We start from the raw sequence: 16482 nt of genomic DNA, 5'->3' as shown, positions 1-16482 counted from the left end.
TGCGTTGGGGGAAGAGGGGTCATGGGAAAATATCCAGACATATAGTTCATGTCCAGATGAACACTCTCTCCCTCCCCTCTGTAGTTAAAACTGCACAGAAGAACTGTGTGATTACAACTCATCAGGAAAAGACACATCTAATTCTCACATTATATATTGGAAACATTTACGGAGAAGATAAATATAAAAGATATATATAGTTATGGACTGATAAACCATCTACCATTGTGTTTGAGTTGTTTATTTTTTTGTGCATTCTCTTTACTTGTTAGTCATGTCTTTTGTTACTCTTCCCTGCATGTCATTCATTTTCTACATGTTGTCATATTTTAGGGTACACGGTTTGAAACGAACCCCTCAGGCTTACGTGCTTCCAGCTGACTCCATACAGTATCACTTTTTAGATTTGATCTCTTGCTAATAATCTCGAGCTAAAAGCACGACAACAACACTGAAGAAGGGGCGTGGGGGACGGAGGAGGGAGGTGAAACAGCGGGCGTCAGATCACTCCTCGTTAGAGCGCTGTTGACGGCACTTCCTGATGATATCATTAGGGCTTCTGGCTGGCTCAGCAGACAGATTGCAGCCCAGGCCTCCCTGACAAACACAGCACCATCGCTCGTTAGCGTTTAGCCAGGCAGCATCAATACGCCAGCCGCTGCCCAGGATTCTTTGTAATATACCATAACCTACTCCATCACATCAGCCAGCAGAGAGAACACAATGTTGTACAAAGCTCCGATCCTGGAACATTGGTCTAATAACTGTGCCACAAATGAGACCATCGATCCTGTCTAATTATAAAGATTAGTCACTCTTCCACCATGGCCTCGGCCTTAAACTCTAAGAGTATGTTTACACCTTGGAGTCAACACAGAGATATCAACTCTTAGAAAAAGAAAACGGACCTGAAGTCACACAAATCTCTACATTTCCCTCGACAGCTGAGATGATCTTCATCCCCCAGAGGGAGCTGTTCCTGGCACATAGCGCATGAACCAAATGAAAATGTGTACCTGCAGTGTGCAGGTGGTGGAGTCTCTGCTCTGCATTTATGCAAAGATCTGATTTGGATGTGTTTGATGTGTGCTCGCAACAGCAAATGCCAGCCTGGTGGCAGGTGGCTTGGAATGTGCTCAGAAGCCTACCGCTTCAACACCGGGGAGACCACAAAGTAAGGACTGTGTGAAGTTCAACTCCAGGTGGACCGTTCCCGAAAGCTCTGCCAGCGGCTCATCAGCCATAGGTCCATGCGCTGAATTACAAAATCATTGGAAGGCTGAGGTTGACGTTTGTGCAATTGTTTCAATGCTTCATAAATAATAATGCTGAAAGGCTTGTGGTGGGCCACAGACCCCTTTTTGTTGACTGTTACAAACAGTTAAATCAGGAGAAATGTTCTATATTTCATATGTTTTCATTCGGTGTGTGCCAACTGCTGACGGTCTGCAAATGCTTCCATTAAATACAAATGTCTTTATCTGAAAACAGTATTTCACAAATGTCATCTGAAGGTCAACAAAATCCAACCACCAACATGCGGAGGGTGACAGATAATGAGCTCAACAAAATTAATTGAGAGCCAATTAAAACCAACAATGGCTGCTGTGAATTGCACCTCCTGGCAAAAGAGAGGAAGCAAGAAAGAGAGAAAATAGAGTGTTTGAGGGAATGGTGGGAGTTTCATCTGTTCCTCTCCATCTTTGGCGAAGACGTCTCGCTAGGTGGCATTATCTATTGTTTCCAAGCCCGTACTGGCTTCATTACATATTCTAGCTATTATTTAGTGGATCTGTGAAGAACACATAAAGACTTCTTCTGGCAGAACAGAGAGAGAGAGAGAGAGAGAGAGAGAGAGAGAGAGAACAAGTGAGGTAGGATGAAAGTGAGGACAGGGAAGAGAAGCAAGCAGGAGAGATAGGAAGAACAAAGGAAGCAAGAGATGTAAAGGAACACTAAGAGAGAAGGAGGATTGGAGATTCTTTTCTCATCCATATATCATATTCCTTACCTAGTCTCAAAATGTAAAGTTTGACTCTTAGAAACCCTCGTGGAAATCATGGTGAACTATGATTTATCTTAAACTAGATTAACGCTGAAAAATGAATAACAACAACAGCAAAATACTGATGAATTTAATGGCCCACCCTCGATCAAATTAGATTTGTGTGAACAAATGTTTGATGAAGGAAGCCCAGAAGGAGAGGGAGGAAAGAGAGAGAGAGTAAAAGAGAATCACAACTTCATTCTATTTTGAGGTGCTTTATGCTACTCTCTCCGTCAGATTCACACATAGTGGAGATGCAATATCCCGCTGGTGTTACATGGGTTGTGCTATACTGTGCGTTGCATATCTCTTCAGTCTACTTTGTCATTTCCACTGTCCTCATAGGTTTTTCTCTAGTCCCAGTTTAGTCTTTTGTTAATCGCAAATTTAGATTATTCCAAATGAATGCCATTTTATGATTTCCATACCCATATAATAGAATGACAAGCAGTCAGTTTAAAGTCTTATGAGACAAGCTTTTAAAGACAACAGATCTCGAAGGGCTTTTGAATTACAAATCCAAAGAAGCCCTCTTTGATGTCCTATCTCGAGCAGCAGCATGTCCATGCATGTGTGCACACGAAGAACAAACTCCACCCTTTGTCACCAGCATGTGTCCCTTTCCACACAATTCTTTTTTTATTTTAAGAATCTGACTGCCCTCTGTGTTTTGCATAATTGGGCTCAGTCTACCCTGCCGGCCTGTGGCTCATCAGAGCGCAAGTGGCCATTGGCATTTTTGTCTTTAATCAGGAAAAAAGGAAAGGAATAAATGATGAAAATTATCTTTCACACAAGCACAATAAAAACCACGCACCAAGTCTGTTCACACAATGGGGGTTTACTGATAAAGACTTACCTATTGACAAACATCCATTTACGGTGCGTGACAAAATGGACTTACTGTGCTTATAAAGTGAGTGGATTTGAGGCATGTCAGCTATGGAGTCTTATCACACAATACATTAGTTTTCCCTGACTTCATTAAGCAACAGGAACAACTGCTCATAACAGTTGACTATTCTAATAGCCAATGAGCAATAAAAGCATGCCTTCATTTACTTTTTTCAATATCAGCACCGTTGAACTGTTTCACCTGATTGTTTGATACAGAAAACAAAAGAAAAGTGCCTTACTCCACGTACAAATAAGACAGCAGTGCCAAGGCTGCAATTACTGAATTGGCACTACTTTACTTGCAACTTAATCTTGATGAAGGACACTTAAAAAGGACACATGAAGGTTGAAGGACATTATGTGAGCTGTTGTGGGTATTGAACCTAAGATGTCCACTTACAGACCGCACCGACTATCCGTACACCCCAGCTAGTGCCACCCCTGCTGAGTAATAATTCATGTTTTTCTGGGTCAGAGGAGAAAAGATTGGTGCCATTTTTTTCTCCCTTTCTGTCTTATTCCATGATGTATTCTACACCATTAGGATCCAAACAGTGGCTATACAGTTGAGGCAAATAAAGTGCCAGATATTAACGACTTCACTTCCATGTGGACCAATTAGTCTCCATCTCAGTGAAAGTGACCCTCCCTGCTCACCAACACGCACAACCTCCACTCTCCACTGCTATCCATTCCTGGCTGTCTTGCGCAGCATGTTCACTGCCATCATCCATTCGATAAAGAAGGCTGTAATGGGCAGTGGTTCTGGGACATTTCTCCCAGCCGTGACAGCTGCCCTGGTTAACAGCGCTGCATGCCGCAGGCTGATCTGAAGAGGAGCGTTGAGTTGCCACGGTGTGATAACAGTAAGACGGCCCGAGTTCAACAAATACATGTTTTTGAAGGCCAATTCAGATTGTGGAACAGACATTCTTGTACGGAAGACGTTTAGGGTGGATACTTTGTGCCAGAAGTCTTAAGTATATGAACGTTTTATACATTTCTGGCCAAACTGGGATGTATCACGTTTCACTTCATTTGCAGGTTTTCAATGTCCTTTTTGTAGCTTTGGACTAGCAGGAAATATCAAAAGCTTTTGACAAAATATCAATATTTACAAAGCCATTCATAGTTTTAGTCTATTTTGGGCAGGGGGATGACAAGATGAGAGCGAAAGTGCAGCGGTGGGAAAAATCTGAAGAAAAGGGAAAAAAGACAGACAGCAATGGGTGGGAAACGACTCTTATTTATGAAAGGTATGGGTGCAAAAGAAAGACAGAGAACAAAACAATCAGAGAAGGGTGGGATGAAGAGTGGAAGAGACCGACGAGCATAGAAAAACAGAGGAACGGATGAGGGGATAAAAAAAGAGCAAGGAGGGGCAAGGATGATTAATTTCAGAAAGTGCCCAGAGCTGTGGTCTGCCCACCCCCGTCGCTGCTTTGTAGCAGCTTTGCCATGTGTGCCCCCCCCAGTCCCATTTGTGTAATTCAATTAGTGTGCTCCAGCGGGCCTTGATTGATTTGTTTAGGCGATCAACAAAATGGCTGGCCAAGTCTCACTCTATCTTTCCCTCCCTCTTGCTCCTTCCACAGCCCACGAAGGCCTGCCAGTGGCACACTGTTCTTTTCATCATTTTATCTCTGATTTTCAGTTCATGTCTCTCGTCGTCTCTCATTTCTCATCTCCATCCTCTCATCACTGCTCACCAAAGCTCTGCAGTGGAATTAAAACCCAATACACAATAACACAATTACAACCTTTCCAGTACACAAATTAAACCCACTGAAGTGCACAGAAGGCCTTCATGATTCAGGAGGAACTGTAACACATATATGTATACATACATACATTCTAACAAATATTTAGATTCACTATGATAAACTACAATTAGATGTTTAGAGGTGCACTTTGCGAATGATAACTTTTGTCAGGACAAACCATGTTTGACAATGCAGCTGAAAATACAAACACTCTTTCACAACATGTTTGTGTGTTCAAATCATCATTATCGCATCATAAACATAACAAAGCCCAGTAGTAACCCACTTCACTGGCTTTTATATATTTATATATGTTTTGCTATAGTTGGTTCAGCCTTGTTCCATTTAACAACTCTGCAGTTGTTGTTGTATCGTTGAACATCAATAAAAATACCTCTTATGTCTGCAGAGGGTGACAAAAGAGGGCAACAACGTGCAGAAATGTACGCATTTCTGATGTGAACCGGCAGCTTATCTCTCCGTCTCCCTTTCCTTCTGTCTGTATTCTGTCACTCGGGCATGCTCTGCCACCACAACAAGGTCATTAAACTGTGATCGCACCAGCATGGGGTCCCACGTGTGACGCCAGCGTTGTCAGCGCCCATCTGGTGGCTTGTAAAGTTCCCATGAAATCAGTAATGAAGCAGGTAGGGAGTCCAGATACTTTTCAACCTATTGCTTACCTCGAGGCCAGCACCTGGGTGGCTTTGTATGAAAGCAAAATGAATGCAAATTTAACATTTGGGTTATAAGCGCTTACATGTGAAGCCTTGATGCTGCCTCGCGAGACCCACATTGGGACGTCAACAACCGTGGACGACTTTTTCTTCCTCGTTAATTTTTTCGTTTTCATTCTCATTAATCTTCGTTCTCTTTTCTATCCACTTCACTTCTCTGTGCTGAGTCCATATCATGTTAGACTTGTTACTCTTTTTTTAGTTTAGCTCGGAGCCGAGCCCACTACGCTAGCATCTACCACGAGCTAACGCATTGCTGAAGCGATGCTTTGTGTTAAGGACCTTTGCATCTCCGTTAGAAGGGCTCATCTCTGCTAACATCCGCTCAGATATCTCACAACCTTCTCACTGCACGTACTAAAGTGGTGAATAATCTTGTGCTCACTATGGATTCAGATTCCACGTGAGTGCTTCCACTACAGGAGCTCAGTGCAGCTTCTAACACCATAGATCACTACGTGTATAAACTCTAAGACGTGACAATTTAACATCAGATTTGCCGAAATCGTTCAAGTGGTTTAAACTGTTACTGGTATGAAAGAACATAGTATGTTTCCTCTGGTAATACCCAACCTCGGGGCTCTGTTGTTGGTCAGCAAGCTTTTAGGGCCTTTTCCTATCGTGCCACCTTCCTCTGGCATAAGCTCCCTTCTTACATCAGACAGTCTAACTCCGTTTTTTGCTTTAACTTTCAGTGAGCGGCTAATGTTTTGATTACTTCAAGTCGTGTACCTTTTACGATCATCCATCCGGCAGCTCAGCCTCAATGCATCTATTAAGCCTTGTACTTATAGTCCATGTACTACTGATGAGAAAACTTCACTGCGTCTCTCTCACGCTCTGTTTGTTTGTTGTCCCACAAGCACATGAGCATCCAAGCTGTGTGCCCTGTGTTCTCCTCCTTGTCCTCTCTTTTTGGTAAGGCTTCTCTGTGCTGGACCATCAGTCGTCCTGAGACCTCTCTCTCTCTCAGCTCACTGAAAGGGCCTCATTCCCGGAGATTCAGCCTCTCCTCTTGTCTCTCTCTCTCTCCCTTTGTGTTTTTGTTTCCTTTCCTTATCTGTGTTAATGGTGTGCTTTCCCTTCAGTGTGTTTTTTCGGGGAGTTTTTCCTTATACGTATTGCGGGTCTAAGGTGCTGTTGTACATTGTGCAGATTGTAAAAGCCCCATTAGGCACATTAGTGAGTTGTCATATTAGGCTATATAAATAAAATTGACACAGAGTGATGTAAAATGAGTCATTGACTACCTGACAACTTCCTATCCCCCACCCTTCAGCCCCATGTCCATGTTCAAACTATTTAAATGTCAGAGGCACAAAGCAACCCTAAAACAACGTTTTCAAAAAGTTGCATTTGCAGGAGTGCAAGAGCAACTAAAAGTAGATGAAAGTCTGCATTAGTGTGGACATGCACTTATGCAAACAAACCATTTGTGTCTTTCTCAAACAGCCTAATTACATTTGCGTCTCTCTCCGGATCCAATGCTATTCGTTTCTTTCTGCATACGCCCCATACACTCCTTACTGAGAGTCAGTGTCGGCACGCGGTAACGGTATGGGGAGAAATTACCCTTTTCAGGCAGCTTATCTTATTATGCAAATGCTGAGTTCATAAGTCATGCTTGCTTTGGTTCGCCACAATGTGATTAATGAGACATTCGTATTCAAGAAAAGCAGAGCAGGGAGGTCTGGATTGATTTTTTAAGGTGTGAAAAGTCTGAATTTAGTCAAAAAGCTCAGGTGTTCATATGTTTGAAAACATGGTTATGTTTGGTGTCGTATCACGTATGGCTTGTATGGAATGGTTGAAGATGGAGAACCTTAACCTTCCTGTCGGACCTCGACCATCACATGAATCACAGTGTTACAAAGTGTAATTTGTGAAACTAAATACATACATCTTGTCCCCAAGAATACAGGGACACACTTGGCAAACTGAGATATTCACTTACCTGCTCAGCCTGTGGAGCAAAAGCATTGTACAACAAAAAGACAACTCAACAATCACACTGAATAAACTGGGAGATAATGCTTCAGCAACAAAACCTGGTGGATGATTACAAGTGAAAGTTAAATTGTCCGGGGAAATGAGAAAAATGAGGGTAGAGGAAGGAATATTTGTCACACTGCTTTCCCTCTGTCGGTACCTTCCCACCTTGATATCCTCCTGTTCATCCATTATAAAAGCCGGTCGCGGTATTGTAAAATGATTTTTTTTCTTTTCTTTGTGGCCATTGCACACAGTAGACTTCCTAGTTTTGCCTGTACAAATTGTAGTTACAGGGAGGGACATAATTAAATCAAAGGTAATATAGACTGGCCTTTTCCATGGCATACCATGAGTATCAGCAGCTAGGGCTTATGACAGTTATGGGGGTGCATTAATAAACAGAATGGGGCTATTGCTGTGTTGGTGAACCGAAGGATGAGGAGGATATCACAGCAGAGAATAAGAAGGAATTAAGGTGGTTGTTAAGATTAAAGTACTCAATAGCCTGGCCTTATCAACAAATAACACCATTGACTACCCAGCAACTTCCTATCACCTATCCCCAACCCTTGAGCGCCATGTCCATGTTCAAACAAGTTAAATGTCAGAGGTACAAAGCAAACAAACCGCCCAGTAATAACCCTCACCTTCCCTCCCTTCAGCTTTTAACCTTCTCAATCCTGTATTATAACCAGACTGCAACACAATTTGAATCGCTCTGTAGTTTTGTGACACTGATGATGTAGAGGTGATAGTAGGAGGGAACAAACACAGAATACCCACAGAGGTGGAGGAAGTGCACATCAAGGGATGACACAGGGCATGAAGGTGTGAAACACATATGATCACGCTCACAAAATAGTGTGTACAGAGAACACAGAACCCAAACACAGATGACATATTAATGTTAGTGGATATATAGAAGTGAGTGTCATTTTTTAAGCAAAAAAATCCCATATGAAATTCCCACTATGATGCCAGTGCGGTGTAGTTAGGATCGGTTATTTCTGGTTTATAATAAGTTAAAGGTTTTTTTTCTACCTTTTTTTATTGTGTTAAACATCTTACCTCGAATCGGGGTACCCTCTGGAGGAGAGACAAAAACGAAGACACAACATCAGTTTAGTTCAACGTTAATGTTAGTAATAGTTAGAGGAGTTATTTGGGCTGGAAGGTGGATCACTGGAACTAGATTATCAAACCATTAGGTAATCTCTCAGATATGAGAACTGGTATTCATACAAAAAGAACAAGATTACTCCTCTCTCTGCTGGTATCACAAAGATATGTGGAGCTATATATGCCTGCCATGTTCTATTACCTTAATGGCTTCTCCTTTTTCCCTTCCTTGCCTTAGACTTAGTAGGACAGCTCTTCATTGGCAGAGCTGAAGAAGCACAAGGTCTTGACAAATATTTCATCATGGCTGAAACACCAGGCGAAATTGCAGAGCAAGAGAGGTTTGACCAATGGCAAAAGCCTTTACCCAGTCAATTGACCTTGAATAAACACAGTAAAACAAGTAAAGGCACTATTCCTTACCGGGTATCTACATTAGTATGAAACAAACTTGCTGAGGGAGGAATGGAGTCTCAGTAGAAATATAATTTCAGGCTGTACCTTCAGGCATGTCAAGTTAAATGAAACAGATGGAAGTTCTTATTTATCCTACAAGTCGTAGACCTGCTTAACTGTGACAGATAGACTCTTTACCTCTAGCTTGCCCCCTCCTCCCCGGCCATTCAACCTCCTGTCTCTTTCCATGGTTTCATTTCACTGAGAGTAGCATGTTCCCCTATTCTTTGTTTATTGTGAGTCTGTATTGTGTTATATGCTTGACTGCAAACCAATGTCCCATTAGGGACAAACAAATATTGAGCTTGTCCAGTCAGTGGCTGGTGGGCTTTTAAACGTAGCCCGAGTTGTTGCTGTGATGTAAAATGCACCCCTTACAGCAGAGCTTTGGATGTGGGAAGGGGAGCCAGCTTAACTTCAACACCCTCTCTGCCAAGCATTAAACTGTCCTTTCAATCTTTTTTTTTTCTCTCCATTCATTGTTTTCTTAATGTTTTTTTTTCTTAATTCCCTTTTCTTTACCATTCCTCTTAACCACCTATTAATGAGGTTTTGTGTGTCTGTCTTTCCCCCAATTTCCTTTTTTCTAGCCTATCTCTTAGTCTCCCTCTCTAAATCTAAGAATCATGGCTACAATGTGCCCTTGGCCATCCCTTGAGAGTGCCAGCAGGGCAGTGCCAAGCGACGGGAGGTGTCCTTCTTAGCATAGACAGTCTGCAGGCACAAAGCTGAGGGTCAAGGGGAATGCACTGTCCATTGAGCCTCACACTACATGTGCTACTACACCCTTTTGTGTGAGTGCATACATTCTTGCAAGTTGAAAACAACATATGCCAGCATCCTCCTTACTAGCTGAACTAACACAAATACAATAACTTTCCCTATCTCTCAGGGTGAACAGAGCCACTCTACAGACAAAACTCACTACAGCTCACTCTGCGATCTCAATCTTTCGGTCAATATCCAAAAGCCACAACCTTAAGTGAGCATTAAATTGAGCCTGCATTGCTGCTGATGCTGTACCAATACACTTGTTGATCTCCTCACAAATACCTCTCACAGTTAAACAATGTAATTAAATCAAGAGAACCTAGGGTTTTAAGATGTAAAGTGGTGCCAGTAATTTCCATATCCTTCACCGCACATTAAGGGGTGTGGGTGGCAGGGCAGTGGGATGAAATACCTTCTGATCAGATTGTTGTTGCAGCTCTGCATACAGAAGCATCCTTTGTGATACCAGCAGGTAGGAGGCGATCTGAAGTTCTGCCTGGTTTGCAATGTACCTAGGTGTTAATTTCCTTTATTTAGAGATGCTCAACACTGTGTTACACTGTGCTTATATATAAATATTAAAATATGTAAAAAATGTATACCAATTATAGAAAATATTTATGTTCATACTCTGAAGGTGTGCATTTGCTGCCATTAACCATACAGTAATTTAAAATGATCTTTTATGTATATTTAATTTATGGTTAGAAATGTCCATATTGTCTGATGAAAGTGGGAAATATCTTTAAGGAAATATTTAATAGAGATCATCATTTATTGACTGTCTCTAGTCTTCCTTTATTGTAAACACACCCTAAAAAGGCACTAATGTGCCACATTGATAGTTTAGAGTCATTGAAAAGCCAGGCAAAACAACAGTGACATTCTAGTTATTTCTGCAATGATTTCAGAGACCACATAATCAAAGATAATCACAAGACAAAAGGACAATAGGGCTCTGGGAAGGTTACGTTGTTATAGAGTTAGAGTTAGATTAGAGGCTGCAGAAGCTCTGGATTTATTTTGCTTTAGCTGTGATGAAATTATTGTTGGGGGTTAGGGGGTTACTAGGTTAGTTGAGGTTAAGGTCAAAGTTAGGTTGAGGTTAGGATAAGGTTAATAAAGCAGGTCCTTAAAGGACTGAGTGACAAAAGAGGGACAGACAAATAGAGGAAAGTAATAAGGAGGATGAGGGATAATAGATAGAGGGAGTTCAGTTCAGACAAATTGATCCCAACAAAAAAAATAAAAACTATAACAAATGAGAAGGAAATGAGTGACCTTGGTCATTGGAACTTTAAATATTAAAATAATTAAGCAGCAATAAAAATAAAACATAGCCAAGGATCAGACCAGGCTGGCTGGGTCTGGAGTGGCCAGTATGTATTCAATTGCAATGGCAAATCCACCTGTACTACGGGCACTCAACCATATGGCCGTAAGCTCCCTTTCTAAGCTTTGGTCAGCGAGTAGTTGATCAGCTTAGGGTGACGATGACCTAAATATACCTCAACAGGCCGCTGACCTCCTCGCATTATCAAATGTGGCATTATTTGCTCCACAGAACATCCCAGCTGTTTTGTGAAACAAACCTCTGAATATATTACAATTATTATTGAAAATGTAGTCTGGCCAGAGGCAATCTGGCCAGAGATGTTGCCCATCTGCGTGTGAGACGGGTGGGGGTGGGTGATTGGCCGAGTGTCAAAGTCAGACTACCCTCCAGAGGGCGTCTGGCTGACCTTCTCATAAACACAGAAACCCGCCTGGGATCTTGGTGGCAGCAGGTCTCAAGAGAAAACCTGGCTGTTGTTTGCCACATCTGCAAAGCTCCTAGCCACTCCCTGCAGAGCAGCTTTGATGCCAACCAATGTGACCGTTTTCTTGCTCATTTCAGATTAAGTGCAATTGAACTCAGCATGATTCACATTGGGATGAGCATACATCTCTGTGTGTGTGTGTGTGTGTGTGTGTGTGTGTGTGTGTGTGTGTGTGTGTGTGTGTTTGTGTGTGTGTGTGTGTAAAGGAGCCATCCAATGTCAGGTCATGATTTTAAACCTTTATATTAAAGAGGTACCTTAATCTTTATGAATATGCACTCCTCCCAATCCCCTCACTGTCTCTCTGGCCTCTGGTTAATCTATTCTGGCTGACAAGGCCAGCGAGGGCCTGGGGTCTGTAGCCACAGGGTCTTGGGCAGAAATGTCAAGCTCCCTCCACACCTCTAGAGGAGCTCCTCAGGGGACCCTGGTGCAAATATCATTGCCCCGCCAGCACAGCATGGTCTGGCCCATACATAACGAGTCAGCCAGCTAGGCAGCTATCCAGCAAACAAGTGCTGGATGCTCTATCTTCCTGTATATGTATATATTCAACATTATTATTATAATGTTGTCTTATCTTTTAGGTGGGAATAAGTCATATTGGTATGCACACTTCAACATCAGATGGAGTGAATGAGAAATGTGGGGGATTCTTTTGCAGGAGCTGGAGGCTCAGTATGCTTTCAAACGTTGTTTTCCAACCCTCTTCCCATGTTCCCCTTTCTGCTCACCCATCTCTTCCCAGAAGTCTCAATTTGACCTCCCTCGATGGGAAAGCAGGCATCATAGTTACCTCCGGAGGCTTGAGAGTGTGCTTGAAGCAAAAAAGCAGGTAGCCACCAAAAATTGTCAAGAGCAATCTGATAAACAGGACAATGTGATCATTCACATTCAAAAGCTGCCACAATAATGTTTTCATATGTTCTGTTTTGGGATTTTTGGAAGTGCGTTCATTATAAAAAAAAATGTAACCAAAGACCCAAGATGGCCTCGAAGTGCAGAGAACATGAGAATATGGCAGCCAAGGGGGCTTGAGCATACACAGCTTTTTCTCATCAGCATAAATCCTGCCTGGGTGCTGAATGAGCTTTCCAGTGAAAGGGCTACAGAGAAAAGGCAAGCCCCCAGCACTAACATTACCTTAGGAGAGCCTTGGTATTGAAACAAGGGAAAGTAATTTCCTTTTCAGACCTCCTACATACACACATGACCTGTAAGTGAAATACACCCAGCTTAAAGTGGCATGCTATATTTTTGCAAGTAGTTCAAAAAGTCAGGAGGAGTACACGATGTGGCCAAATATAACTATCATTTGAGCCCTCGCCATCTAGCATGGGCAATAGCGTCTTAACTAGAGGTCCGTAAGCCAGTGGAGATGTGGGCCAATTTGGCAAGAGAATAAAAATGCTCTCCTAAACCATTCGGTCGACCTAACCCAAGTGTGGGATTGGAGGGTTTAGCAATACAGCGGTCCTGCACAGATCTTCACCTGGAAAGAACTCAAGATTCAGCCACTCTCAGTACTTCCAAGTGTATTTGGGACAGCAAAGCTGTTATTGTGAGAAACCAAGTTTGATCATTTACACCGGAGTATAAAATAACAGTGTTTTTCAGGAGGAAAGTGTTTGCTATATGTCTCACCAAGAAGACAAAAATACTGTAGGCTATGACTGCAAAGCAATAATTTTCTTGGATTCAAGCGGAGTCCAATTATTTTCTCAAAGCCTGCTGTCTTGCAACACAGCAGAGAGAAAGAATGGACGTGACAGGAGCCCTATTTGAATAATATGGTCAGGAGAAAAGTAGATAAAGCCAAAGCTTCCAAGGTTACCTTGCACTTGGTACTCGTGACCTTTAAATAGTAGAGTGAAGTTTCTAAAATACTGTGGACAAGGGGATTCAATTGGGCAGTGCCAGTTTTACAGTGCATATGAGCATTAGCTTGAAGCAGAATGTTGCCTCAAAAGACTCCACCATCTCCCCAACTCATTCTGCTGCTTGTCCTTGATTTGCCTTTCTAAGTTCCATTATGGGGTGGGAAGAGGATGAAGTAAGGAGTGTGGGCAAAAGAAAAGAAAAAGTTTAGCAATAGAAACAGAACATAGGGAACGCGTGGCAAAAGAGGACAAGGGTGAGGGGAGAGCAAGGGATACATGCATTTTGGAAAGTAGTTTATATATGCCATCTGCTTCAAGGAGAGTGGGTGGGCTATCTGGGCTTTGCGAGACACTTACCAAAGGTTTCTGAAAATGACAATGCAAGAGGAAAGTAAATACAAAAAAGGGGAAGAACAACATAGTTCATTTTAGGTTGAGGTTGAAGTCACTGCCATGCAAGAGTTAAGAGGGACTATAGTATAATTGGGTCTTGTGTTGTACTGCAGTATCTTAGCAGTTTGACATGACATACCATGGAAGGAGCAGTGATGTTTCATGTAATGTAGCATCAATTGTATTTACAATTTATAATTCTAATAAAAGGCATTTTTGGGAAAAAATCGTATTAACCCATTTTTGTTGTCAATTGTTTGATTTATTGTTTGATTTATTTTTATTTCCATTTTTTCAGTTTTAACTTGTGTTATGGTTCATGGCCAAATGAAACGTGTTGAAGACTCTGCGATGTGAGTCACATCTGAGTTTCAGACAAATACAGACAAAACAGTCAAAGAGAGAGACAACCAAACAGCCGTCCAATTCAGTTAGAAAGAACTCACAGAGACAATTGACAAAATCATGAAACAGATAAAGACAGATGAGACAGAGGTTAGACAACAGACAGGAATTTGGATTTATTTCCACCATCACCTTGTTTGGTTTTCATTTCTTTTGTAAAGCACTTTGAACCATTGTGAAGAGAAAACGTGCTATATAAATGAAAATGAAGAAAAAAGAAATCATCCAGAAGCTCAAAACTCACAAAGCTGGTCTTACATATAATTATACACAACCAAAAAAAATCAACCTATCAAGCAGATCATCGGGCTACCGTGAACCAGTTTCCATCAAGATGAACATCATCCTAGAGAGAGCAAATAATCACACACGCCTTGAAATCTTAATAGTTAAATATCTACCTCAAACCCGCAAGTTAAATATGAAACATATCTAAAGTTAAAAGTATCTTAGTGCCTGTGGACTTGGCAAGTCATAAATAATGAGTTGACAAACCGATTATTTTGAGTGTACAGCTCATGAAGGCCACAACTGGTGCAGGGACTCGATGGCAACACACTCTTTATTTAGTGGTGTCTACACTCATTTACATTTGCAGCAACAATAGGGGTCATTGGATTTTTTGATTGGTGACAAAATCATGGACCTAAAATATCTACCCCTTTTTGCCTGGGGCCACTCCCGGCCCTGCACTTAATTAGCAATATAATTAGACTATGCTTTACTGGACCTCTCAGTGGGGTTTCATCGATGGGAACAAGACAACATATCATTGTGTCAGTAGAACGTGGACCATGCTCTCATTGTCTACTTCTGGGTTATTGTGAATCATTTGACCTCATTCAGTAATGTTAGACTGTTGTAACATAGTTTGTTATCTTCAATGCTGATGATCTATGGTGACAACAAAATGGTCCAATCACTATGGCTATAACGATTGTCCTTTATACTGTCGTATGTTTCTCCTGTTGTAATTTAGGAACTTGAGCTTGCCCTCATGATTTGATGTTTGAATGCTTTAAACATGATGAATGTCAAAGTTTAGTTGGGTAAACATACATTTGTTTTAGTTTTCAAAGCAATATATTGAGTGTAGTTTGGGTGATTTTGAGGTCTTAAATATCAGGATAACTCATGGGCTGAAATAATTCTCACATCACTTGGTGTACTACCAAGCTTCTCGGATCAATTGGATAAATGAACCTAAAATAAAGCATAGTTTTTAGTTCCTACAATAATTGCATTAGCATAAAATTAACATTGACGTTGTTTCAGTTAGTGTTGCATTGACTTCCTGACCAAACAATTATACACTATGTGTTCTAAAAAAAGTTGAAAAGCTAACAAAGTGTTTCCAGTTACACTTCTAACATTATCAAACAATTTTGGGGAACAAATATTGGTCTCTGAAGCAATATTAGCTGCAAAGCACAACATCAGCCATGTGCCAAAAACGTCGAGTGGAATCTGTAAGTACGGGGAAAAAATAAAGCAACATTATGCTTGGGCTTTCCTTACCTGAACGTAGCTGTTTGATTCGCCCATTACTTGCACTGGGATCAATGGGCAGGAAGTCTTTGTACCAGGTGATTTCTGGGTCAGGGTTGCCACTGGCAGCACAGAGCATGGTGGCTGTTCGAGTGCGCTCCACCACTTTGAGTTGAGGGCCCATGTCAATGTTAGGGAAGCCTGGCGGGAGCAGGTCCTCTGTGAAAGGAACAGAAACAAGAGCGGGTGTGAGTCCTCTCATTGAAAGTGGTTGTAAACCTTAAACACACATTTTTGCTCGAACTTAAGCCTAAGCTTATTACACAATAGGTATTTTCTGTAATCAGGTGTGCTCCAGAAATAAAAGGCAACTGTAGCAATAAGATAATTGTGTGTTGAAAAATAATAACAAATAATAAATAAGCTAGAAAAAAACGTTAGATATTAATTATATATTAACATAATGGAAATCAGAATTAAAAAAGGACAAGATTAAAGTCAAAGGTAAGTGGTTGCACAAAAACGGTAGTGTGTGTACTTCAGTGTACTTACATGGGCCATTACATTAGGATAGTATCCAAATTACCATAAACCTCGAAATCATATCTTATTCCCAAATCGCACCAAAAGTGTTAAATTAAACTGACTACTGAGCCCAATCATGCTTTTGTATGCGACATTCTCTTATCTCAGGAGACTTTCTAATCCTAATTT

The 16482-nt window shown here is 41.4% G+C and overlaps 1 protein-coding gene across 1 annotated transcript in view; it reads right to left on the bottom strand.

Annotated features, from left to right (window-relative positions):
- ptprsa (protein tyrosine phosphatase receptor type Sa) overlaps positions 1 to 16482 on the bottom strand; it is a 219687-nt gene that overhangs the window by 70518 nt on the left and 132687 nt on the right. The window contains exons 5-7 of the mRNA XM_034530398.1: positions 15799 to 15987; positions 13840 to 13848; positions 8505 to 8522 (exon numbers count right to left, since the gene is read on the bottom strand). Of these exons, the coding sequence (XP_034386289.1) occupies positions 8505 to 8522; positions 13840 to 13848; positions 15799 to 15987 (216 nt within the window). The remainder of the gene's footprint in view (positions 1 to 8504; positions 8523 to 13839; positions 13849 to 15798; positions 15988 to 16482) is intronic.

This window comes from Cyclopterus lumpus, chromosome 4, assembly GCF_009769545.1.
Source record: "Cyclopterus lumpus isolate fCycLum1 chromosome 4, fCycLum1.pri, whole genome shotgun sequence".
NCBI lineage: Eukaryota > Metazoa > Chordata > Actinopteri > Perciformes > Cyclopteridae > Cyclopterus > Cyclopterus lumpus.
The sequence above is the reverse complement of the archived record's forward strand: the minus strand, read 5'-3'. Positions and strand labels throughout refer to the sequence as shown.